Raw genomic sequence first — 25,856 nt, 5'->3', positions numbered from 1 at the left:
ACAGGACGATTTATTTTGTTAAAAACATATTATTGTTTTGTTCGTTGTAGAGCCACGCTTTTCCAGATTAACTTGGATTGATTTAGCAAACCGAAACATAGCAAGATGGTCGTGCGCTCTAGGAAGCGAACCTTCCTCGGGTTTCTTCTTGTCACGAGTTTATTTATCTTTTCGGTCGTTTGTTTAAAAACCATTCGAGAAAATTACAACTTGTTCTTCAAACTTGACAAATACCAAGACAAAGAACATGCTTATTTTCAAGATCACGGGTTACATCTTTCGAGTTTAAAAGCAGACCTCAAGAAACCTCGAAGGAACATTGTGATAGTGTCCCATGGTCGTTCGGGATCGACAATAACGGGTGACATTTTTAATCACCATCCGTCCGTCTTTTACCTTCATGAATCGCTTCAAACAGTCGAGAGAATTAGTAAACATTTGAGAAAGACTTCTAACGTCAACTATGGACACCTCATGGCAGACGTCTTGACAAACATTTCCGCTGCAATTTTAGTAAATCAGTGTTGGAAGACATCCAATCTTTTTACCGTGAATCTGATCATCCAAGAGCTAGCCACGCTATAGGATCACCTCCTTTGTGTCCATATGAAATGACACATCCAAGATGGGATCCGCAGCTTTGTCCCCCGATGACAAGTGAATCTCTTGGAAGTGTTTGTCGAAACAACTATGAAGTCAACGTTGCCAAAATACTCATCAATCGCATCGCAGAGGCAAATATCAGAAATATCTTGGCCGCATGCAGTCCATCTGCCGTCGATTGCAGAATCATATTTCTAATCAGAGATCCCCGCGCTGTCATACCTTCTGCAAGGGCTAATTCGTTTTTCGGCGACCCTGCCAGCGATAGCAATAGAAAATGTCAGCGGACTGTCATAGCTTTTGATTGACGTAAATGTAATATGCAGGAATAAAAACCGTACTGTCGCCGTAGGTAAGTAAGTAGTCATGGAGTCTTTGACATCTTTTTTTTTAAAATTTCATATTTCAGTTTTAGTGTCTCTGGAGCCTATATTAAAACAAAGCAAATAATTATGGAAACGTGTCTCGGGTGATCGACTGCTGCAAACTTTCCAGTGCATAGAGAAACAAAATAACATCATAACGATGTTGTCGCCTTTGAGTCGATTCATTTTCAGTCGAAGGCGTGTCTGCAGGTTTAAGTTTCGTCTGATATTGCTTTTTCCTATCGCGCTTTTGATGTTCAAGATTAGCGTTTTAATTTTTGAGAGACTGAAGAACGAACCATATGTTACCAAACACGAGCAAAGTGGCGCACTCGAAGTAAATTTAGCGCAATTTCGTAATGTTTACGGAGAAAAGCAACGCCTTCCGGACGGAGACGTTAAGAAAAGACAGAACTTGATTATTGTGGCACACGGTCGCTCCGGATCAACTTTTATTGGAAACATTTTCAATCATCATCCAAATGTGTTCTACTTGTTTGAACCTTACCAAACAGTGGAGCGACTTCACGGCAAGGTGGCACCAGAAAACAGTGAATATCAAGCAAAAGCTTTCCAATGGATAAAAGGTGCACTTAATTGCGATTTCGTTTCACCCCGGCACGTGAAGGATTTGGAAACATATTATCGAAAGAAGTATTCAGCAAGCTATAATCCATTGAAAAGCATCTCGCTACTTTCACCGCCGTTTTGTCCTTACAACGCTACGGATCCATTATGGAAAGCTGAGAATTGTCCGCAACTCGATCAGAAGACTGTGGAGAGGACATGTAAAACTAAATATAGCTTGACAGTAATGAAAGCACTGATGGCGAGAATGCCTGAGAAAAATGTAAAGCAGTTAACAGCGCTCTGTAATACCAATCAGTTTGATTGTAAAATTATTTTCCTGGTTCGCGATCCACGAGGAATAATTCCTTCTTCAAGGGCTGTTAGGTTTTATAAAGACGATGACGCTTCATTGGATGGAACACAAAAGTTTTCCCAGGATATCTGTAACACAACGGACGCCAACTTGAATATCATCCGATCTCTACCGGAAGAAGTCAAGAAGCGGTTTATGCTGTTGCGTTACGAAGATCTGGCAAAGGATCCTTTGAAAGCATTGCCAGGTTTATTGAAATTTGCAGGATTGCCCATGGATGAAAGTTTAACAAAGTGGCTCGATCTTGCTTCACACTTTCCTGAATCAAAGAGCGAAAGAGCAGCAGCATCGTGGCGACAAGATTCATGGGAAGGGGCACAAAGATGGCGCTGGAAAGTTGGTTCTGACGTCATCGATGTCATTGAAAATCATTGCAGTCACGTGATGAACTTGCTGGGATACAAAGCTGTGAATGGATCGAGCAAGATACAAAAGGATCTAGACGTTGGACTGTTAGAGGAGAAATATGATGCTCTAAATTGGTTTGCAGATGCACACTGACAAGGCCAATTCTTCCACGATGACAGTTTCCTAAAAGAAACTGGAATTTACCCAACAGGGGCTGGTTGTTCGACAGCCTTTTAACGCTAATTCCCGATTAAAAGTTAACCGAAGTTTTTATTTCGCTCGCTAAAATTTTTTTCTTAAAGCTAACTTGAAGCTAATGATAAAGAAAGATCTAAGTCAAAACTAAGGGACAAAAAATCCTTTGGCAGAATCTTTGTTAATTAGTTATTAAACTCAGGAATCAAAGTTCACGTCAACCAAGGATTAGCTTAATCGGTCTTTGAATAACATGGCCCAGTCGTTTAAAATTACTTAATCTACATTGTGTTTTAAGGTAGCTACAATACGTAACAGTAATACTTTTCAAAACGTCAGTATAAAAGATGGTAAACGAAGATGCGTATTAATTTCAGTTGAACCTCGCTCCCCACAATCAAATCGTGACCAACGTAAATGCTCTTGAAGCTTCTGAGTATGAAATCCTAAAGCGGTGACCTTGTTAATCTAGCTTATTTGGCTGCACCAGGAGCTGCACATTCTTTAGTGTACTGTTTACCGCTTGTTTACCGTGGATAAAATCCTGTAAAAGGAGACAAATTCATCCGACATTATTTCAGTATTTTTTTCAGCACAAAGCGCCCTTTTGGATATTTAAATCTGTGGTACATTTGTCAGAAATGGCCCACCTATGCTGTTTTATTAAAAAGGACCTGTGCTAACGACTTCCATGCCAAAAGTTTGTCGTTAGAACCAGTTTATAGAAACACCAAGCTCGCAATAATTTGCATATTACCAAAAATTGTTGTCATAGAATGAAGTACTCAATTTGTCACTACCTCGCAAATCAATTGTCTTTGAATGCGCCAATGGTTCTTCTGCATTAGCCAATGACAATGAGTATGTTTCTGGCCAACGGCCCCCTTTTTTTTCAATTACTTTTTGCCAAATACACAGCTTTCTCTTTAGCCAAAGCTAATCAGTGGATGGATTTCAAAGTGACTAATTAAAATCTATTCTTAATTACTATCCCTTTTTGGGGTGAAATCATAAGCGACATCAGGGTCGCAATTAAATATTGCCAAAGCCAAGATAACGGTAACAATGATACTGTTTGGCGTAATTCTTTTCTTCAAAAACCCTTGTGAATCAAATTTATTAGCAGCCGATTAAATCCGATTGGAACTATAGTGTCTCATCAAAGAAAAAGGATCTCCATGGCAAAGCATTCTTTCTGGTGTCTAACAACAGGACGATTTTTACTTTTTGTTAAAAAGATATCATTGTTTAGCTCTTTGTAAAGCCACGCTTTTTCAGATTAACTTGGATTCATTTAGCAAAACCGGAACATAGCAAGATGGTCGTGCGCTCTAGGAAGCGAACCCTCCTCGGGCTTCTTGTCACGAGTTTATTTATCTTTTCGGTCGTTTGCTTAACAACCATTCGAGAAAATTACAACTTGTTCTTCAAACTTGACAAATACCAAGACAAAGAACATGCTTATTTTCAAGATCACGGGTTACATCTTTCGAGTTTAAAAGCAGACCTCAAGAAACCTCGAAGGAACATTGTGATAGTGTCCCATGGTCGTTCGGGATCGACAATAACGGGTGACATTTTTAATCACCATCCGTCCGTCTTTTACCTTCATGAACCGCTTCAAACAGTCGAGAGAATTAGTAAACGTTTGAGAAAGACTTCTAACGTCAACTATGGACACCTCATGGCAGACGTCTTGACAAACATTTTCCGCTGCAATTTTAGTAAATCAGTGTTGGAAGACATCCAATCTTTTTACCGTGAATCTGATCATCCAAGAGCTAGCCACGCTATAGGATCACCTCCTTTGTGTCCATATGAAATGACACATCCAAGATGGGATCCGAAGCTCTGCCCCCCAATGACAAGTGAATCTCTTAGAAGTGTTTGTCGAAACAACTATGAGGTCAACGTTGCCAAAATACTCATCAATCGCATCGCAGAGGCAAATATCAAAAATATCTTGGCCGCATGCAGTCCATCTGACATCGATTGCAGAATCATTTTTCTAATCAGAGATCCCCGCGCTGTCATACCTTCTGCAAGGGCTAATTCGTTTTTCGGCGACCCTGCCAGCGATAGCAGTAGAAAAGGTTTACGTCAGTTTAGCTATAAAAACTGTAAAGAAACCGAAGAAAATTTAGCGTTGGTCAAGAACCTTCCACTTTTCTGGCGAAAACGTATAATGATCCAACGATACGAGGACTTTGCTATGGACCCAATGAAGGGTTTGTCTCGACTGTATGAGTTCGCAGAGTTGCCCTTGGTAGAGAGCGTGAAAACATGGTTACATAAAAGAACACGTCCAAGCAATACACAAGATTACAAAGAATGCATCGGCAACCATCCTGCCTTCTGCACAATTGACAACTCCAAGGAAGCAGTGAACCGATGGCGATGGAAAGTCCCCTTTTGTGACATTGATATCATTGAGCATTACTGCAAAAATGTGATGGAGTTGATGGGGTATAGATCTATTGAGCGGTCTTACGAGTTAATGTCTAATATCAGTGTCCCCCTGTTTAGCGAAAATTTCGAAGCGAAAGGATGGTTTTAGGACTAATTTGAGAGGGAGTACAGTGTAGATAGAACTCGATCGTAAAATCCCTCATGTCTGTTATATTAAACGTATGTAACAGACAAAAAAAACGGTGACTAATTAAATAATAGAGAGATTTAGAGTAGACGTTACGAAAAACGGCAAATGTGAGATTTGCTTTTATATTTTCTTGAAAAAATGAGTACATAGACGAGAACAGTGTAAAATGATTTTGACCTTTTATGCTAACATAAAACCACTCAATTTTACCGAGGAACTGAAAACTCCAAGCTGCCAATGTAGGGTAAAAATGGTCATTTTGCCAAAAACGTAATTTTAAATTTCTATAATAGTTTGGTCAGTGAAACGTCAGCTTCAACATTCGCTAGATAGAGAAATTTTAAAACCTCTTCATTTTTATATAGATAAAAATGTTAAATGTTGCTCTTAAGAAGCTAGCAAAAAGTCCAATTAGCTTTTTAGGAAAGGTTATCTGAGAGCGTTTACAGGCGTTTCAAAAACTTCCCAATTATTAATAGGTTATAGCTATCAAAAATGTGCTAACGAAGGTGTGTGGTGTAAAAAGGGGGGACATTTTGGTTCAGTGCGGGTTTTATTGACACTTATCAACACGAAAAGGATTTTGTTTCATACAGAAAGCGCCATTCAGCCAGTTCTTCACAAACGAGAGCTGCAACTTAAGTTTAATACTACCTTTATCTTGTAACATTTGATTCAGTACAAATGAATAAAATCTTGGGTAATCATGTAAGTTCCTTCTTGCATTGCAACTCAGATATTTCCCTGAATGTTATTAACATTCGAACGTATACAGTAATACAACCAAATACGATTCACAATAAAAATGTATTTAAATAAATCACAAGGCTCTGGCCGCTCGAAATTAAGTAACATTAACCTAAGGACCAAAAAACGCCGGATCGTTATATAGCGTACAAATAGCTATCTTCCGGGACCAGAAACTGCGCAAGAAAATTAAGGCTCTGGCACCCAGGGTAAACGAAGACGTACTTTAGGACCAAAAAGAAAAAGGAGGCAACAGGAACACAAAAAAGTACACTGGGCTGAAGAGCTCAATGTATTTTATGTGTTCTGGGCCTACTGTAACTGGTTCGCGTTGATGCTAACCAACCAACGTGGTCGAGTGGTTAGGGCGCCGGACTTGAAATCCGGTGGTCCCGGGTTCAAATCCCGCTCTGACCACTAGCTGGAGTTGTTTCTCGGTAGCCCCAAGTTCAACTCCTCGGACGCGCTTGCAAATAGCCAGCTGGTCTGCCTCCTGCCAGTTGGGAATTTTTAACCATGTTATTTTCAATTTATATTATTTCTTTACGAGGTTTAATGCTCGGCCCCACTAGCACTTGTGCTATAAACACTGCCGAGGGTAAATAAAGGTTATTTATTTATTTTATTATTTTTTTTATGCTGAGTTTTCGTCTGTACTTTTTTTCTTCAACCATATCTAGATCAGGCTCTTTTTTTTTTTTGTCTTTTCGGACCGCAGAGTGGGAGGGGGAAATTCGCCCCCCTTTCCAACCTTAACTTCGCAATTATCAAAGCTATGACAAGGAGGCTTGGTGGATGGATAGTACGTCTAAAGATGTTTCTTTTGAGGTCTGAGCAGGAAGTGATGACGCCATGTGGCGTGGTAATTACGTCATGGAGGAAATCTTGGACCTGCCTTTTTCAGTAGCCCCCCCCCCCCCCCCTTGTGTTATACTTGTGACTAATTCAGTTGTTTTTAATTACGTCTACAGTGTAGAAGATGTCAGCGAATTCGTATCATTTTCACTTTAAGTTGTTTTATTGATAATAAAATCATATAATGTTTGGCGTTTGCAAACACTAAAATCATGAAATCGTAACGCAAACCTTTGTTAACAAAGTTTGGACACTTTACTGCTGTACTTGTCAACGTTCCTAAAATTATGTTGTCCTTAGCAGTCCGTTGTTGAGAACTAGCTACTTGCAACACGTGACCAAAGTGAGGGAACCAATAAAATTGCCGTATTGCCCACAATAGCTTCCAAAACAACCAATGGAGCTGCTTCCGAATTTAGTATCTTTCACGAACTGTGAGTGCGAGGAGTAGAGGTACAGTGACCTTAGGTGACCGCGATGGCGCTTGAAACCTTGTGGGCAGCTGCCGTTCGCTAAGATGCAGTAACTTCCGTTGGGCCATTCTGTGGAAAGACAACAATCCAAAAGAAAGCTGAGATTCATTATTCGTATAGGTGGTTTTAATGGGGTTTATAGTCAGGCTACAAACGCCCAAGTACTTTTTTATTGTTTACCGATACATGAGGTGGTTCTTTACCGCCAGCTGTCGTCGCCGTACGAAGCCTTAACCCGGTATCGATAACGGTACCATGTCGATACTCTGATGTCATCGTGACATAATACAGGTCAAGATCAGGACTACCTGTTATTCCCGTGTAAAACTGAAAATAGTTTTTTTTTTATTTGTTTGACTCTCCACTTATACCCAACACTGCGATATTCTTTCTTTTGATATCGATATATACCCCACTTTCAAATGTATTTTAATCTAAGGGAGCTTTCCATTCGTCATAACTGGCCGGCCAGACCAGGTAGTTCGCACAGGGATGTGTGCAAATTTGAAGTCCTTTTTATACGTTAGTCAACTGGAATTCTTCAAATAAAGCGTTGACCTCCCCGCAATGTTCAAGTTTGAAAATTTTATGCAGAACTATGCCCTCAAAATGACCCATTCCATTGCCCAATTGACCGATCAGGCCGGCCATGTTCTCAGTGGCAAATGGAAGGCGCCCTTCGATTTTGAGGTGTACGCTTTAGCCGACTGTTCAAAATAAGTTTTGCTTAGCTCATTCCATTTTATCGCCAATTATCTCCTCCCAAGAAAGAAAACGACAAAAATGTATTGCACTGTATGTTAATAGACTTTCTTTCTCTACTGGAAATTGGTTCAATGATCATCAGATGCCTTAATTTTTACTTAGGCGGACCTCCCTATGAAGCCAAGCATTTCCTTCCCCTACACGGCTCAAATTTCAAAAGCCCACCTCACCTCAAAAGAGAGGAACTGTACTTTATTCGAGTACAGTGTCAATTTACCTTCCTTGCTGGCCTCTTTTTCTGCCTGAACATAGTTTAAAGACACTCGTAATGTCTTTACTTCGTCCTGTAGTTTCTCAATTTTCGCCATAACTTTTTTCTCAAAATCTTCAACGTCTTCCTCATTGTTTTCTGTTTCCTTTTCCAGGCTTTTAAGCTCTTTGCCAATCCTCACTGTCGATTCCGACCAGGCCCCTGCCAGTTCGTCCACGTGCTTAATAGTCTCATTCAGCCGTTTCGTCACATTGTGTATCAAGCTTGAGTGATTTGCGAACTTGTCAAACATCTGTTTGAACTTCTTCTCGTTCCCAGTTCCCTTGACCGCGCTAGAGACTTGGTGGCTGAGATTTTCAATGATTTGCGACTGAGCTTTCAATAGGTTTGTTACTGTTTCAACGTTGTTGGAAAGCGCATTGAGCTGAATTTAACAAAAGGAAATTCAGTATATTATTGAAACCACCTACGCCCAGAATTCAGAATTCACACTAGCGACAGAAGCGGAATCGGAATCAGAAGAATCTCTGACCTAGTGTGAATCAATAGGACGGAAGCAGAAACGGAAGCCTCGCTTTCCTTCAAAATGGCGGAAGGCCGCCATGTTTTCCCTTCTAAATCTCGCGTAAGGGGATTGGGAATGAGTTATATGATTGGTTGATTCTTCTGCTTGCGCTTCCGATTCCGATCAACCAGTTCACACTTGATCACAAGCGATGGAAACCAGAAGCGGAATCGGAAGAAAAGGAAATTTTATTACAATAGCCCTTTTCACGGTTAACTCTGCTCATTTGAATTACAATGAAATCTAGCATGTATGTGAGGCAATTTCGGGCTATTTTGTAGTTTTAGCCCGAAATTGACTCGCATCCACGTTGGATAACATTGTAATGCAAATGAGAAACACTAACCGTGAAAAGGGCTATTGTTTCTAATCTTGCAATCTGATTGGCTAATTTTCCGTTGCCGAAAAGAGTCTCGACAACGCTGCTCGCGTCAATTAGCGCGCGGAAATTTTGACAGTTATTGTAAAATTTTCTTTGACGTTGATATTGTAGTAAAAAACAAATCGAATGTGGTTTAACGTTGTCTGTCGATAAGACTGCAGACAACGCTAAACCACATTCGATTGGTTAAAGTTGATCCTTGCGATACCGATTCCGTCGAGCTTACGAATGTGATTCCGTCTCAGTCTTTTGTTTGTTTCACACTGAAACGGAGGTCCGTACGGGTCGGACCCCGACTCCGCTCCCTCTTCCATTGCCAGTGTGAACCCGCCCAAGAGAAACAGAACCGACGCATCGAACCCACGACACTCCGGCTGATTATGGCCAGTGCTCTAACCACTGAGTTACCAAGACAACCATAGTGAAGTAATTAGAATATTAGCTCAAGGAAACAATAATTACCAGGCATTTTAAACCCTTATCTTCCCTTTTTTTTTTACGTTTTCTCAGAACTATTTGAGTTGGGGCGACTAATTGACAATGTAATTTCCTATCTGAAACCGCACGTTATTTCTTTTCTTTTCAATACTGAATTTACCGGTAATAATCCCTCGCCGTTATCCCTCTTTTGTTTTTTTAACTCACCGTTTCCTTATCAACATCACTTTGGCCACTTCCCTCGTTGCCGTAGAGAACAATAGCTGTTGACAAAACAATAAAACCAAGCAGGTTGACCTTTTTTTCAGCATGTCGAGGGTGCCATATGATAACAATTCCTCTTAATAATTTAAAACGCTTAAATATATTCTTGATCACATAGAAGATGTTAGAAAAAGTGTTTCCTATGTTCAAGGACAAAAGTCGAAGTAAACTTCTTAACCAACCTTCCAGAGAACATCTTTTACTGTTGTAATAATTCATGACGAAAACGTTTGAAATAATAAACAAAATATAGACTGTTGTGTAAGCAAGTAACACGTACAATTGCGCAGTATTTAGTTTCAGTACGTTACTGTGAATCAGCCGATAAGGTTTAATACAGTTCTATTTACCAAATGTAACGTAAAAAGAACAACGAGGAAACAGGCCTTCCTTAACTGGATTTGATACACAACTTTTTCGCTCTGTTATGAAACATCTGTCGCACTTACCTGACTGATGCGGTTTATTGTGGTACACAACAAGATGTTTTTTGTCACCTTCGTGATCTTCTGGCTGTTTTGCTGAAGTTTTCAATACCAACAATACAGCGACTAGGACTTTGGACAGTCCAAAACCCTCCATTTCTCTCTGGGAATGGGTTGGGCTGCGAACGATTTTATGACAAGCCGAGTACTCACGCACCTCAATTGAAAGAAGTACATGTTACGGAATACTTGTGAATGCGACAGCGCGTGTTATGTGCCATAGTAGACTGTTTGAACTGTGGCAGGTACGTCATTGAGCTTATTGAATTCTCTGATGAAAACGCACACCGGTCAAGATGGCGGATACTTCGCGTGACAGACTGGTAACTGATCATGACAAAATAATACTCCGGTTAGCCTAACTAGCACACAAGTTAGCCTTATTCAGCTTAGGTAGCTAAACATACGAAGACTACGTACAACTAAAAGAAAAAAACCGTGTATTTTTAATTGGAGCAGGAGACAAACATAAGTGAGCCGTGAGAGTACGCCATATTTGCTGAAAGTTTACAGCCCATCGATGGAACGACCGAGCGAGTAATAACGATAACTCCATCATTGCGCATGCGCGCACTCATGTGTTAAAAGTGGACAAAACGAGAGTTAACAGCCTCGTTCCCAGGTCTCTAGTTTGCCGCGTTTGGTCGGCCTTGTCGCCAATACATTTCGCGGAAAGAGATCCTCCATCCTCAGCTAGTGAGCATGCTCACGGCTTCTATTAAAGTATTAGCTTTAGATACGTGTGTTTTATTGCATGAACCAGTCACGAATTTCTCAGGGAATTCTGTCAGGGGCACCCAACGACACTTTTCTCTCAGATCCTTTGAAACGCTATTTTAGATTATCTGGAGTGCCTTTAAAGCTCTAAAGGTTCATTTCAGGCCACGCTATAATATTTTTATCTGTTCGATCATTCTAGGGGAACTTGAGTCTTTTCGAAATTACTAGGGTATTTTTGTCTTTTTTCCGAAAACCTAAGGTCTTATTTCCTTTCCGAAAATCTAAGCTGACCTTTTCTCGGTACCTTAAACAACATTTTTATCAATCCGAAAACACTAGGCCTTAAATTTCCCATATCACGAACGTTCGAGGTGAAAATCCCCTATAGAAAATTTGTAGGGGTTTAAGGGCCTTCCGAACAGATAATTTACCAAAACGATCCGTTGGGTGCCCCTGATTCTGTTTTTGAATGTTTTAGGTCAGTAGAAAGAAGCATAAGAAAATTGTGGAGCATGGACGAAAAATGACCCTGGTGACAAAGGGTCAAAGATAAGACAATTAAAGACGATAAATTTTACTTCTTTTTATTTCGATTCTTCAATGCAAGGGACGAAGGGTGAAACATTTGATCTACAGGACGGAGGATAAAAACCAGAATGTATTCAATGCGAGACGTTGTCGGTTTGTTTGCGTTCATTTGGGAAAGGTAACAGCATTCCTTCTTGGCAGTGCTTCATCAGTGCTGCTTTCAAAGCCTGAAATACAGTGAAAATGTGTCAAAATGTTACTTCGTACAATTTTCGTGTACATTTTATATTAAAAGAGACAGTTAATGTGAAAAATCAATTTCCTGATATGGAGAAAACAAAGAGACAATTGTCTGTAATTTAGGGAGAAAGGACGACTACTTGCAGTCTATCTTTGACATCACGAGTTGCTGTGAACCTCAATATGAAAGCGAGGCTTAGTGTAAAACGTTTCATATGAAAATAAGTTTGGTTTGCATATGAATGAAAACTAATTTTCATAATATAAATAAAGACTTCGCACTTAGCCTCACTTTCATAATGCCGTTCAAAGCAACTCGGAAATGGCCTATTTAGTTTACGCTCAATTCTTTTTTATTATTTTTATCACTCCAGAGCGCGTTTAACCCCAATCAGGTGATGCGATAATCTTCCCATCCCTGCCAATATAGAGGATAAAATACTGGTCCACGACTGAATTACCAGGGATGGCAACATCTCTGGTTTACAACTGTAGCAAAAGGAAGCTTTGTAGTAAACGTAGTACCAACAGATCAAAGACGAGAGAGGCTGTTTGATCACACAGCTAACACCAAGCAGAGAGTTCATAAAAAACAAAGCAGGGGACCTTATTTTTCCACCAAAATGAATACATGAATTGCTATTTACAACTTGCCTCGTTCTTGGCTCTGATCATATTGTAACTTGAAGCTAAAAGTAAAATAAATAAAATAAAATGAATAACTTTATTTAAGTGCCATTGTATTTAACACATACATGCTCTTTGGGGGACATTTTAAACCAGGAAGCAAAAATTGCAAATAGGGCATAAACTTGTTAAGATCCCAACCGGTGGGAGACAAACCAATTGACTATAACCGCCGCAGACGAGCTTAACTTTTCGGGACTATCGAGAACAAATCCCTTGAGAGGCAGGGTGAAGAATTTGAACCTGGGGGGACCTCCAGATTTAAACCCAGTGCCCCAAACCACTCGGTTATGCTGCCTCCGCAAACAAATAGTTAGAAACAGATTATAACTAAAAAGACTAGTTTACCCCACGCAGTGAAAAAGCATTAAACCTTAGCAGGGTTGTCACTAAACTTTGGAGAAGTCAGCTCTCCAAGGAGAGTAAGCAGGGTTGTAGAACAATTGTAGAATGAGGTATTTCTTTCATTTTAAATTTCATCAAACCCACAAAACCCTTTGATCACCTCTGCATCTACAGGAATAGAAATGCGATTTGTTTTGTACCTTCGGCAATCATTTGATCTCCAGAGAAGACTCCAACTACATACGCGGGAACTGCGGAGTGAACACCACTTTCTTGGATCACTCTGTTTTGAAGACAACGACAAGGAATTGTGATAAGTTTAGGCATGTCCCAACCACAACGTTTATGGAGTAAAATAATGGTTGAGAAACTGATTTGGTCTGAGATGTCAGCCATCTCCTCTCCCTAACCCGCAGGGAGAGCGGGAGAGAGTCTCTCTCTCCCGCGCCCCCTGCGGGTTAGGGGGAGGAGACGGCTGACATTTCAGACGAAAACTGATTTGGAACCCGGATATCAGTTGGATGTATTTGGCAAACTTGATTTAAATAAGCAAGGAAGCTGCATATGACCGGCTTCATCTCCTTCTAAATTGGGTCTGCAGGCGGGCTCCTGTCATTGCAAATTGTCTACGAAAATGTGTAATCTTAAAATCTTCTCAAGTTACCGGTAACTAATCTCATGAGTCTTAGAAAAGATTAATCTATCTTTTATCTGTTGTATAAAAGGTTCTTGACTTGGACATAGCAATATGATGCGATATTCCTCTGAAATAAGTCATGAATATTCTAACAAAATAAAGTTTTGGAATGACACAAACAAAGAAACTAACTAACAAACTAAACCAAACCAACAAGCTGAGAAACAAACATACAGAAATACAGGCAGACAAACAACAGCAGATAACAGCATTTTGGTTTGGAAAATTTAAGAAGCCGCGACACTGTTCTGAAGACATTATCACTTACCTTGCAACTGGCTTTTCTTTTCCTTGAATGGTAAAAATATTCTCCAAGACTTTCTCAGGATAATCAAAGTGAAGAAGTTTATAAAGCTCTTCGCCTTGAAGCTGAGTGATGACAAAGTCTTCAACAAACCTCCTTGCTTCAGAAGATCCCTGATTTAAGACAGTCAATAAACCTTGTTATAGGAATTAAATGCAAGTTTAATCATTCTCGGGAACATTGGAGAAAAAAATTCTGTGTACCTGATCAACATAAATTGCTCCAACAACTGCAAAGAAAGTATCGCAAATGACGTCTTCTTTCCTGTAGTCAAGATGTTTTTCTTTGTGCAGATCATCTAAATCATGCTTAAAGAGAACAATTCAATCAGCTCAATAGAAAGGGTCACACTCTGTGACTTCATCCACAAAGTTTGCAACTAGAAAAACTGGCAGTAAGAAGGATGTTTGTCACAAGAACCTAGTTAATGGCCTTTGCGTCCACAAATCCCCTCTACACTGTAACTCACTGGTAGAGCATCCGACTAGTAATCAGAAGGTCTTATGTTCGACTCCTAATAGGAGCACTCAGATTTCCTTTTTCCAAGTTTACCTGTGTAACTCACATGAATAATACTTCATTCTCTAGAAAAACTACCTACGGAATTTTTTTTCTTTTTGCCACTCTCCACTACATTGTAGCTAAACCTACTTGATGAGGCTATGACCCTGTTGTGGTGGACTACATGAAGCAAGCTTGGTGTCACTGAGATGCCTGGAGCAATTTGGCAGCAGAGGATTACTTCCCCTATTATTTCTATTGGGTTTAACCAAGTGGGATTGGTGAAGGGGGGAGGGATCAGACAAACAATAGCTTTCTGGGTCCACCAGGTTGGCGGATGGGTGGTGGGTGGGTTAACTACCAACCAACACAATTTCACCCTTGGAATGAACAGAATGGCTCTTACATGTATTCCCACAAGTAGGCACCTTATCAGTTATGGAGCCCTCTCAAAAAGTACTGGCAGCAAGCAATTTTGCTGCCCACAGACAATGGTCCGCTGCTTAGCGGCTGTTTACATGGAGGGAGGAAGATCCTTACACTAACACGATCCTACAAGGCAAAACAACTTTTCGCTTGGTTTACATGCAGAAATTTCTTCCAGGGTGGTTTCCATGTGGAGAAGGAAAGACAGATTAAATTGTTGGCCTTAATAGCAGCAGAACGCCTGTCCACCACCAAGTTCGTTTTTCTTGTCCCTAGTACTAGGATCTTCTTAGCATTAGGATCTTCCTTTCTCTTAGTTTGAAAGATCCTCGCACTAGGGCCAAATACAACCTTGCATGTAAACAGAATAGAGCAAACATAATTACGGCGCTAGCATGATCCGCCTTGTAGGATCTTCCATTCTCCTTGTAAACAGCCCCTTAGTTAACATTAATTTTCCTCATGACCCCCACTACATGACTGGTGTGTTACCTACTACTACAAAACATTTTAAGAAGAAGAGGGTTGCCTATGTGCTGCTTGGAGCTGAAGGGTACTGTAAAAGTAACTGAATGCCTGCATCAGGCTAAGGTTTTCTTTGTAATTTAAAATAACAACTATGGCCATGGGTGTATTTATGTGATTACCTCAATTCTAATCATGTCCGGTAATGAAATTTGGTTTGATAACTTAACAATGCTACTTCTTCCCAAGAGAAAATCATGTAAACACCTGTCAAGAAAGACCAAGAAAAATGAATAGTTATTGACTTTGTTGAGAAATGTTCAATTTCATCCTTGGTTCACTGTTTATTTTCCTTTGTTATTGTGTACAGTTATTGAGGATAAACATTACAAAACACTGTATAGCCAGAAAAAAATTGCTTTCAAAATCCAACAGTAGAATATTAGAACTTATATGTGGCAGTTATATGTACATGTATTACCACCATACCATCACAATCCACAATAATTAGTTTTGAGTTGAATGCCAGCAAGGTGAACGGCCTGTGTAATGATGAAAAGTAAATCTGGCTTTTGGTCATGATGTACAGACCTCACTGCACTTGAACTGTCCATCAGCAAAATGATGTGTATGATTCTCCAAAACAGTGGATAAGCTGACCTGTTCCCAGTCGTCTCTCTTGTCTTTGAGAAGAGGCACGTGTGAGGGGAAATGCATGCTTGAGGGGGAGAGAAGTGCGTAGGGTGATGGGAAGCCCTCACGCAAAAAGACTGGAAAGACGACTGGGGCGAGTCAGGTCAGTAAGTATGTATTCTTCTTGTTACACTCTGGCAATTAATACAGTAAAATAAATAAGAAACCTTTATTTTAATATGGTAACTGCTTCAGTTTTTGTACAAGAGAAGTTTTTTTTTTACAAGAGAAGTATTCAATACTTTACCTTAAGTTTGTTCTATTAAACTCTAGACATGAGTAGCATACATGTACTACATGTATCTTTAGAGCTTACCTCACTCCTAACCGGGGAAGGGAGGGGTATGTAGTACAAAGGTGATCAACAATGTACAGTGATGTAGCTGTTAAACCTGGCAATGAATATTAAGAAACATTGGTAGACAAAGACAAGAAAAATCAGTGAGTATAATATGATCAGACATACAATACTTTAAACAATCTGCAGATGTCAAACTGGAGCTGGACGTGTTGGTTAGCTTGTTAATTTATCTTTATTTTTAATAAATTAAAAATGATCTTTTATTCCTGAAACCTGACTGTTTGACAATATTGAAGGGGTACACAGACAAAGACCCTATAGTGACGTTTTTGATGTAAGGTCAAATTCTCCTTTTGTTTCACAAGCAAAATAAAACACAATTTGGAAGGAGAATCTAGCAATTTATTAGAAATGACTAAGGGCTTTTTCCAGGCACCCCTTCAATTGGATAGGGTCAAAAGAAGCCTGGAAAGTTGTTTTTTTGGGGTACAGAATCTACATGTAGCACATCCATGCAACAGTCAAGAAGTCAAACAAATGGGTCAGACTACTAACCTAAAAGAGACAACTTGCAATTGTTTTCACTAGTTTGGACTGTTTCACCATCACTGTTATCATCATTTACACTGTCATCCTTGTATGACTCATGGGTGAAAGCTGCTAAAAGGACATTTTCATTGCGAAACCTTAAACCCAGTCTGCTCTTGAATGAAAACAGCTCTCTGTCAAAGTTTTGTCTGAAAAATTCTTTTTTGTCAAACACCCTACAAGAAAATAAAAATCACATTGATGTGTTAGTACATGTAGAGAAGATTACAGTGTACACCCCTATATCACGCAGGGCTTCTGATAAGGTGCGGAAAATTATGCGGCATTTTCAGGGCAAATTAGGTGGCGAGAAGGGTCAAATTATGTGATTTTTTCTAAGCTTATTTGACCTTGTTTTACCAGGTTTCAGTTTTCAACTGGATCCTAAAGGCTGATGGTTATTTTCAGTTTACACATGCAACAGCCACAATAAAGGCTTGTATTTCTACAGAATTGTCAAATTAATCCACATTCTATATACTGGTATATATATGTATGATTAATAAATAGATAAATTTGAAAGATGTGTCCGTAGGCATTTGCAGTTATGCGATATTAATGAGCCATCTTGTATTCCAGCAACACCAAATTACTTGTTATGAATTATGAACTAATCATTGAATGTAACCATAATTATTCTGATATATGGCCAATCAAACACATCCCAAATTTCTGCTCAGGATAGGCACCTGTTAGTGGTAATTAGCTATGACTGCATGCAATCAAGGTACAGGTATTCCACACAGCTAAAGTTTAACCCGGTTTCTATAGCACAAAGCAACTGGGAGTATTATTACTGTTGTCATGTATGAGTTGGCATGTGTGGAGAGAAAGAGGTGGCAGAAGCTTGTGCATGATGGCGGTACAAAAACAGAGTCAAGGTGGTGGAAGGAAGGTCAACCACGCCAGAAACAGGTAGTCTTGGCTTGCATTACTCGATCCACTGAGATCTGAGCAGCCTTTTATGTACTCTGCCCTAAAATACTTCCTCCTGGTTTTCCAACATGTGCAAACCAGGTAGGCCAAAGTGGTCCAGTATTCAGAGGTTGCTCTGAACTGCAGGTACAGGTACTTACTTTGGCTCATCAGGTTCTCGTTTCTTAAGCTTTGCTCTTAGGTTTCTTTCCCGTCTTCTTGTGTCTCTGTTGCTTCCTCTATAATACCTCACACCTTAAAAAAAAAAAAAACAAAAAACTTTAGTTTTAACTTGACCTTGATTTAACTTACCCGGGTAGTTAGTTTTGCCCTGGACATTATTTCTCCTGTGTGTGCTTGCCAGTGAGGTGTATAAAGCTTGGTTCTCACGTCACCGACATTAACCTGCGACATAGCCTGCAATACTACATGTACCTGATACTCTCTTGAGAACATGAACATGAGCCGCCTACATGCCTGTGAAGTTGGTTTGACTTTACAGTCGAACCAGGTCAAGCGTACCCCCCTAGATTCTATTAATGAATCTATTATTTGAAAATTGAACCCGTTAGTCGTTTCAAGTATTCAAATCAAAATTAGATTTCCGATTGGATTATACGAACCAGGGTACAAATAATGCATGAAACCAGAAAACCAGAAAGCCCGCGGGAAAAACCCCTCTCAATATATTCAGAGCGGCAATTCTTGATTTATTTAACAGTGGATTTTCCAAAAAACAGATTTCTCGTGATTTACAGCAGTCAACGCGTACTGTCAGAAAGAAAATTCGCCATTTTAAACCGGGCACGGTGGGTCCTGTCGCGTAAATTTAAACTCACTAATGATCACTAAATGAACATTTTACGTTTGTACACTTGCGTTTTTTCCGTTAGTTATTCAAAAACAAAAATGAAAAAGGACTGGAAGCGTTTTATTATAACAAACGGTTCTCTTTTTGAGGTATATGCAAATTAATTTAGCGAAAAGTATGCGAATTCACAGTGAAAGATGTTCATTTCAGTTGACCTTCGACAATGGCAGCACATGTGTTGCGCTATTCGTCGACGTATAATGGACAGTCTGGTGAAATAATAATATATACCAAACTTTTTCATGCTACAAGGTAGGTAATGCTATACATGAAAGATAAATTGGAATTTTTCAGCCCGACTCATTTGCAAGCGCTTGACTTTGTGCTCTTGCCATGACCAAATTTGCATAACGAATTATATGAATGTGTCAACAACATGCAGGAACAGTTTGAACGAGCGAGCTGTTTCAAATGTACTGTAGTTTGAATTTTACAGGCTATTGCTTTTACTGTTAGCGCGGATCTATGTTCTGCGAATTTTAATTTGATCATTGATCCGCGTTAACAATGAATAAATGAATGCATTCTTTGAAACGACTAATGGGTTCAATTTTCAAATAATCGATCCATTAATAGAGTCTAGGGGGGTACGCTTGACCTGGTTCGACTGTAATATCACAGGCACCTCAACGAGTCTTCTGGTATGCCAGTGATAACAAATTTAATGAGAATGTGTTCAGTGATACCCAAGTGGTAAAATCGGGTTTCGACAAAACGCTGACCCCCGGGTCAGCTGACCCCCTACTGACCCCCAACTGACCCCCTAACTGACCCCCTCAAAAAATCACAGGGAAAAACAAAAAATGTTAAATTAAAGTTATAAACCAACCTGAAATTTCCAAGATGACGGAATGCAACACAAATCATGAGGAACGGATACACCTGTTTCTCACCATAAACCAACGTTCAGATGCACCCAGTTCTCATTGTGACCAAAATAGTTTGAAAGAGCTTTATCATCATGAAGTTGACAACCATTCAAGTTGCCAAAATCGCCGCTAGACAGATTTTTAAATTTATCAAACAAAGAATCCAGCGTCTGTTTGAAAAAAAAAATCCCAGTTCCACTAGTAAGCTTCAAAAGCCGATGATCGAAACATGTTCGAAATTCAGTTCTCTGACAGGAGCGACTATTGTTTTCGTTTCTTAATTGCATTACAAGGAAGCCAGGCGAACTGTGGCAGTCGGACAAAAGTACAACAAGGTCAAACAATCCGTCGTTTTTGTTATAAGCTATTTCTAATACTTTTAGTTTATGCGTCATTTGACCACAAATGTGATTAAAATAAACTCGCGATTGCAAAAACGTTGACACCTAAAAAGCATAAACCCTTGAACGATGAGACCCAAATTGGCTTTATGCATGGGTATAAGTGTACTAAATTTGTTTAATATTCTATTCTGAATGATGGAAACTGTCCAAGCTTTCCTTACACTGTTAAGTGTCAAATTGGCCAATAAGGGCCAATTTTTTAACAGTATACCCACAAATCCGTTGGGTCTCATCGTTCTTGGTTTATGCTTTTTAGGTGTCAACGTTTTTGCAATCGAGTGTATGTAAACGCTATTACAGTCAATCCAGGTCACGCGTGAACAGTATTTCCAATAATGAAATGCACATTCGAATTTCTCTTTGTAATGTCCGACGTGTGAATGGAATGTTGGATATTTCTCTGGAAATCGTTCCTAAAAAGACGCATTAACTGAAAAAAAAAAAGATTCAAAATACTTGGGAAACAACTGTTATTCTTGAAATATTCAATTTTGCCATGTAAAGAAAAATTCATAGCTTTATACCGTCCATTAGCTAAGGAAATTTATACGGGAACTCTGAAATCTCGTTGGCGATTTTCAAAACTGACATGTAAATTTCAAAACTCCGTTCAAATCACGCGTGACCTGGATTGACTGTAAAGTAACAGGAAAATGCAAAATAAGAAACGGTTAACAGCAGCCTTGCATGCTCAGGGCTCTCTCTCGATTTCCATTCGCAGCAGTGAGACGACTAAGTTCCCTAAAAAAGTAGGAAAATGAGGGCTGTAAAAAGTTAACGGAGAAATTTTGAAAACTAAATAAATAAATCAAAATAAAGTACTCACCCGACATCGTCAGCGAGGGAATCCGTCAGCGCAGGAATAGCGAACCAGACCGGACCTGGAATGTATTTCTGCTGTATTTTACCGTGAGAATTGTTTCCAGATGTTGTTTCGTGACAACAGTCAACAGTCAAACGTTAAATTGAGTGGTAACTCACTCGTCATTTGCGCTGTTTCATCTTACAGGTTAACTTTATAACTTTAATTTCACATGTTTTTGTTTTTTGCTGTGATTTTTTGAGGGGGTCAGTTAGGGGGTCAGTTGGGGGTCAGTAGGGGGTCAGCTGACCCGGGGGTCAGCGTTTTGTCGAAACCCGGTAAAATCTATGCTACAATTAATGAAATTCCAAGCTGAAGGAGAGCATGGAGCACTTGTAGGATGGTTTGAAGCAACCTTTTGCAATAAATATTCATTTGCTGCATGTTGCTGCCATATGTGGGTCTTCACTAGAACTAAAAGTAAACATTACCAGTGACCATATCACAGATTTTCATAAAGCCTCATAGATTAACTATATATGCACCACTGTCACACTAACCCTCTTCCAAAAATGGCAAGCATGAATATCAGCAAAATGTAGACATGATTAATGTATGGTACTGTATAGAAATCTCGTCTGAGGAACTCAATTTGGCCAACCTTCTGCAAGGAAATTTTATACTTGGAGAGGAATGTGTGGTTCCCTGCAAGCTGATGTTCGGGACCTCCTATGATCACATGCACATTTAAGCATATGTATTGATCTAAGTACTTTTTTTACTAGTTCAAGTGAAAACCATTTCTTCATACCTGAAACGACGCAAACATTATTTACAACGCTATTGTGCGTAAGACCTTTCCAGCTAGAGCAGCATTGCCGAAGTAATGAAGAACAAATTCGAAGCTCCTTCACAGCAGAGGCCGCCATATTGGATTCTCATGTAACGCCGCTGATGTTTCATTTAGAGCTTCATTTAGGCGACATCCAGCTAGTTTCTAGTCTCTCGCGGGATGTTGGCTGCCATTTTGTATTCTTCCATAAGGTGCTCTGAAGTTTGGAATATTTTCGCTCTTTTTACTAGTAATGTGGCTAACAACAGTATTGTATAGGCGGTGGACACCTGGAAGGCTATTTGCAGGGTAAGAACAGCAGAAATGACGCACGGTTAACGTGCGTAACTTTGTTGTTTATACTGATGACTGATCTGTATCGGCCAGAGAGATCTTGAAATGTCGAAGCCCTTGTAGTATATATACTCACCCTCTTACACAAACAGCGAGCATGAGTAGAGTTTGAGTTGGAAGGAAAATGTGCATGTAAAGGGCTTTGAGGAAATCGTGTCCTGAAGTGTTTAAATGCCAGCTGATGAATAGAAATCAAAGAAATTCATTCTATTCATTTCTCTTGCAGGAAAAACAGACTTGTAAGACTAATCAATCCTGCCACAACAAGGAGAAAGAAATCCCGCTTAGAGAGAAGACTTTCATACATTGATAGCCTTACATCTGTTCCTTTTTTAACACTAGTGAGTAAAGCAATATATAGTCTGCAAATGTACAGTAGCTACATGTATTTACCTCATGAACAAAGTTGCTCAAATGATATCGACCTATTGCTATTCCTAACTCAGCTGTTTTTGTTTTAATGGTAATGGATTTATATACGTTAATTGTTAATGGGTTTATATACCGCATTTTCTATTTACATATTCAAATGTGGTTTACATTACTTCAGTACAAGGGTGAGATCGGACATCAGCATATGTCCATTAGCGACCTCATCCTACCCACCCAACCCATGAAAGACAATTATGAACATTTAAACCCTCTGGTCTGCACAGGGATTGCAGAGTCATGATTTTGAATCCCATTCAGGGATTAGTTGGAAATGGTTGCTCCCCCCCCCTCCCCCTCTGAATGCTGATACCCAGCATGAAGCAACTAGGAGTATTCCTATCCCCCCTGATGGGATGCCAGTCTATCACAGGTCCCCAGCATGAAGCAACTACCAGTAGGAGTATTACTGCTCTCCCCTGTATGGGATGTTAGTCCATCACAGCATGAAGTGACCAAGAGTATTACTACATACCCCTGGATGGGATGCTAGTCCGTTACAGGATACCCAGCATGAAGTGACCAGGAGTATTACTACATCCCCCTGGATAATGTACTACTCCCCCTGAATGGGATGCTAGTCTGTCACAGGATACCCAGCATGAAGTGACTGGGAGTATTGGCACTCCTCCCTGGATGGGGCAAAACGTCTTTTAAACTTCCCTGTGAAACATTGTTTTGCAAACCATTTGTGTTAGTCGTCCACAGAAAATGAAATGTATAAGGGGGTTCGTTTCTAAAGAAACTGCGTTGCTGTGTCGGTGGGGAGTAGAAACAAATGTTTGGTTTATCAATAGTTGAAAATAATAGATAAAGAGATTGGAGTGCTGAGTTCGCCAGCGAATCTGGTTGGAAAAAGAAAATCGACGGCTGAAGGGCTTACGCTAGAAAGGTCAGCACTCGAATCTCTTTACGGTGGCGAATTAACCTTTAGTTATCAGCTCTGTTGATAAACCAAACATTCGTTTCAAATGAAAGTAGTTTTGCTTGAGAACGCCGCGGATTGTTTTAAAAGAAGTTTGGAGGCAGGCTCAGAATATCTTTTTTCCCTCCAAAATTTGAGCTTCAAAACTCGGGGTGCGGCTTATACGCCGGTGTTTATGGTACTTCCTGTTCCCTTTTTCACAGCCTCAAGAAGCTGGCAATGCACTGGAGAGGAGGAAAGAAGAACGGAAGATGTTTAAAGAGGCGGTGAAGGTTCACAAGGGCAAGAAAATGAGTGCTGTTCGCGCGTTTGAAACTCAAAAGAGCAAACCTATAGGCATTTTGCAACATTTGAATGTCGCTCGAACTCAACATGAATAATCTAACTAGTGACCAGTGCGACGAGCGGTTTTCACGTGAAAGACGCCGTGATAACGGAAATTAATTTTAAATGTAAAGTTAAATACTCTGCGCATATGTCAAAGCGAAATTTATTTGCAGAGATGGGTGGCTTCTTTTGTTACAGTATGGAAAATCAGACGAATTTTTGTTGGACTGTGTTCGCCCAATTATGTAACGTTTCGTCTTCGTTGCACCTGCGCAATGATGTGTAATTGGGGTCTACACAAAACAAATTGTGGGCTGGCTTGTGCGGTAGAAGGCTTTAGATTGTCACGTAATAACTTTAGTGAGACTGTATAAAGCCCATGTGAAGATGAATTATTTGGCATGGTACAAAAAGTTAGTTTTGAGTCATTAAAGGGGTGTCAGAGCATCATGTTGTGTTAGGAAAAACCTCTCAAACCATCGGCATCAGGACCTTTCACAAGAGAAATGGTAAGACTGAGACAGACTAAGAGACAGACAACGTGTAGTTAATTGATTCTTTGCGTTACGGAGACAGATAGCCCGGTAGTCGCTTCTCTCCCGCGGGAGAGAAGCGACTACCGGAAATACGTTTGCTGTTCGCAGGCTAGGAGACAGACGGCAGAAAGACGGAACTCTTACTTCTATTAAATTGCAAAATACAGTAATAGCCCTCGTATAAGAACCTGGGTTTTACGAACCTGTTAGGCTAAAATTTTCATTTTAAGCCCCCTCCACATCATATATATATAGTATATTCAGATGAAATTCATATGAAAATATAAGAACCTATTTTAAGAACCTTGGTAGCCTAAATTTGCTTTAAGTACCCTTTATATAAGAAGCTATTTAGGCTAAATTGAAAAATTCAGGTTCTCATACGTGGGCTATTACTGTATCTCTTTATTCAATGATAGTCTTTTGGTCTTTTACGACACGACCACATCAGCTATGCTGCCTTTTACTAATCGTGTCTAAATAAATGCTTTACTTTACTTCACTTTACCACTTATAAAATGACCATCTTAATGTCGCTAATAATCACTAGAAAATTGGTGACAAACCTTAATAATCTTGTCTATTTAGATCTCTTGTTGCTACGTTAACAAAAAATAATCAACATTAAATATACTTTGCACAATAATTTCTTAAACGTTTGCCCACTTGTACATGCACGTCAAAACGTACCCTTTCTTTTCAAGAAAGTGGCCCCGTCCCCCTTCCTCTGCCCCCATCCAAGTATTGTATATTTTATATACAACATCTATTAAAGTCGACAGAGATCAATGAGAGGTGTCTAATAGAGGGTATTCAGATAATAAAAGAGTATTGACGGTTTAGTTTGAAAAAAGGAAAAAAAAAACATGGAAGACTACGATGTGCTTTCATGGTTCTCTGCATCCAACCAGCTTGCGAGTTTGACAAAAGTCGACGGGTGACTAAAGATTATGGCAATACAATATATTCTTACTTATTTTTCGTAAACCAAGTTATGAAGAAACGACTGTAGAATATTGGAAATTCGATCCTCGCGCTGGTACATCTTTAATAGCATTGAAGCATCCAACAGCGGAATAGGCCCAGGCAATTACGCTTTCAGCATCAACAATAACGCAAAGAGCTAATAAACGCCTTTTTTTCTTGAGCACAGTCTTATTCTAATATACCTCATACCCATCTGCAATGAGACACAGCTGGACTACAATCTCGTTGAAGGGAAATGAGGGGAAAAAAAGGAAAGTAAATTAATAAATACTAAAACAGCGTGAAAAGCTCCCAAAGCTATAAAACTTTCGAATACGTTGGATTCAAACAATACAGGATTGCAACATCCAACAGGAAACGACCAGCCTGAGGGCCCGGTTGTTCGAAAGCCGATTAATGCTAATCCAGGATTAAAAGTTAAACGAGGGTTTCATCCCGCTCGTTAAAAATGGTTTTAAAGGCTAATTTCAAGCTAAAGGTAAAGAAAAGTCTAAGTCAAAACTGGGGGACAAAAATCTTTTAGAGGAATCTTTATTGATAAGTAATTAAACTCGATTCAAAGTTCACGTTAATCCAGGATTAGCTTAATCGGGCTTTGAACAACTGGGCCCAGATCATTAACCGCTCTGCACAGGCATGTCAAGTGTGTTTTCAAATATCTGACTAATATATCATCTACAGTGAGGTTGATACGACTGAAGACTTTCCATACACCATCATCACGGGAGGGAGGTTGTCTGCGGAAATAAAACAGACATCACTGAGTGAGTTAACACATGTACGTATCGCGTATCTACTTTGTTTACAAGGCTACGGAGTTGTGTCGCATGCAAGTCACAATTTAGATCTTGAGCAAGATGGAGCGGCCTGCA

The 25,856-nt window shown here is 39.7% G+C and overlaps 6 protein-coding genes and 1 pseudogene across 6 annotated transcripts in view; 4 read left to right on the top strand and 3 right to left on the bottom strand.

Annotated features, from left to right (window-relative positions):
* The first annotated feature begins 105 nt into the window (after nt 1–105).
* On the top strand, nt 106–911 carry LOC146470624 (carbohydrate sulfotransferase 7-like; annotated as a pseudogene).
* Nucleotides 912–1,053: 142 nt separating this feature from the next.
* On the top strand, nt 1,054–3,172 carry LOC146470623 (carbohydrate sulfotransferase 1-like). Its single transcript, XM_085121864.1, has one exon. It carries the CDS (start codon nt 1,129–1,131, stop codon nt 2,410–2,412), a length of 1,284 nt encoding a protein of 427 aa, XP_084977990.1. The 5' UTR covers nt 1,054–1,128; the 3' UTR covers nt 2,413–3,172.
* Nucleotides 3,173–3,247: 75 nt separating this feature from the next.
* LOC146470622 (carbohydrate sulfotransferase 4-like) lies at nt 3,248–5,011 on the top strand. Its single transcript, XM_085121865.1, has one exon. The coding sequence runs from the start codon at nt 3,773–3,775 to the stop codon at nt 5,009–5,011; it is 1,239 nt and encodes a 412-aa protein (XP_084977991.1). The 5' UTR covers nt 3,248–3,772.
* Nucleotides 5,012–6,783: 1,772 nt separating this feature from the next.
* LOC146470621 (uncharacterized) lies at nt 6,784–10,428 on the bottom strand. Its single transcript, XM_085121814.1, has 4 exons — nt 10,203–10,428; nt 9,697–9,752; nt 8,111–8,528; nt 6,784–7,197 (listed from the first exon to the last, which is right to left on the bottom strand). Exons 1-4 carry the CDS (start codon nt 10,333–10,335, stop codon nt 6,977–6,979), a joined length of 828 nt encoding a protein of 275 aa, XP_084977940.1. The 5' UTR covers nt 10,336–10,428; the 3' UTR covers nt 6,784–6,976.
* Nucleotides 10,429–11,516: 1,088 nt separating this feature from the next.
* On the bottom strand, nt 11,517–21,582 carry LOC146470620 (uncharacterized). Its single transcript, XM_085121811.1, has 10 exons — nt 21,406–21,582; nt 17,810–17,903; nt 16,701–16,909; nt 16,161–16,236; nt 15,334–15,418; nt 13,963–14,067; nt 13,724–13,872; nt 12,959–13,041; nt 12,381–12,415; nt 11,517–11,713 (listed from the first exon to the last, which is right to left on the bottom strand). The coding sequence occupies exons 1-10, from the start codon at nt 21,521–21,523 to the stop codon at nt 11,621–11,623; spliced, it is 1,047 nt and encodes a 348-aa protein (XP_084977937.1). The 5' UTR covers nt 21,524–21,582; the 3' UTR covers nt 11,517–11,620.
* On the top strand, nt 21,580–25,224 carry LOC146470619 (uncharacterized). Its single transcript, XM_085121823.1, has 3 exons — nt 21,580–21,735; nt 22,007–22,121; nt 23,338–25,224. Exons 1-3 carry the CDS (start codon nt 21,680–21,682, stop codon nt 23,512–23,514), a joined length of 348 nt encoding a protein of 115 aa, XP_084977949.1. The 5' UTR covers nt 21,580–21,679; the 3' UTR covers nt 23,515–25,224.
* LOC146470618 (solute carrier family 12 member 9-like) overlaps nt 24,953–25,856 on the bottom strand; it is a 33,443-nt gene continuing 32,539 nt past the window's right edge. Inside the window, exon 36 of the mRNA XM_085121808.1 lies at nt 24,953–25,721. Coding sequence (XP_084977934.1) covers nt 25,660–25,721 — 62 coding nt within the window. The 3' untranslated portion in view covers nt 24,953–25,659. The remainder of the gene's footprint in view (nt 25,722–25,856) is intronic.

The sequence above is a fragment of the Pavona decussata genome, unplaced genomic scaffold, assembly GCF_977016875.1.
Source record: "Pavona decussata unplaced genomic scaffold, jaPavDecu1.1 SCAFFOLD_113, whole genome shotgun sequence".
Taxonomy (NCBI): Eukaryota; Metazoa; Cnidaria; class Anthozoa; order Scleractinia; family Agariciidae; genus Pavona; species Pavona decussata.
Note: the sequence above shows the minus strand (reverse complement) of the source record. Positions and strands in the feature narration are given on the sequence as shown.

Excerpts from the sequence above, each read along its gene's own strand:
- LOC146470621 (XM_085121814.1), bottom strand. The coding sequence starts at position 10,335 with ATGGAGGGTTTTGGACTGTCCAAAGTCCTAGTCGCTGTATTGTTGGTA. Across the intron at positions 9,753-10,202 it reads CAATAAACCGCATCAGTCAG|CTATTGTTCTCTACGGCAAC; the intron begins GTAAGTGCGACA and ends TTTTGTCAACAG. Across the intron at positions 7,198-8,110 it reads AAAAGAGGCCAGCAAGGAAG|AATGGCCCAACGGAAGTTAC; the intron begins GTAAATTGACAC and ends GTCTTTCCACAG.
- LOC146470622 (XM_085121865.1), top strand. The coding sequence starts at position 3,773 with ATGGTCGTGCGCTCTAGGAAGCGAACCCTCCTCGGGCTTCTTGTCACG.
- LOC146470620 (XM_085121811.1), bottom strand. The coding sequence starts at position 21,523 with ATGGCGGCCTCTGCTGTGAAGGAGCTTCGAATTTGTTCTTCATTACTT. Across the intron at positions 13,042-13,723 it reads AAAGAAAAGCCAGTTGCAAG|AGTGATCCAAGAAAGTGGTG; the intron begins GTAAGTGATAAT and ends TCTTCAAAACAG. Across the intron at positions 11,714-12,380 it reads TGATCAGAGCCAAGAACGAG|GCTTTGAAAGCAGCACTGAT; the intron begins GCAAGTTGTAAA and ends ACTGTATTTCAG.
- LOC146470619 (XM_085121823.1), top strand. The coding sequence starts at position 21,680 with ATGTGGCTAACAACAGTATTGTATAGGCGGTGGACACCTGGAAGGCTA. Across the intron at positions 21,736-22,006 it reads CCTGGAAGGCTATTTGCAGG|GAAAAACAGACTTGTAAGAC; the intron begins GTAAGAACAGCA and ends TTTCTCTTGCAG. Across the intron at positions 22,122-23,337 it reads CTGTTCCTTTTTTAACACTA|CCTCAAGAAGCTGGCAATGC; the intron begins GTGAGTAAAGCA and ends CCTTTTTCACAG.
- LOC146470623 (XM_085121864.1), top strand. The coding sequence starts at position 1,129 with ATGTTGTCGCCTTTGAGTCGATTCATTTTCAGTCGAAGGCGTGTCTGC.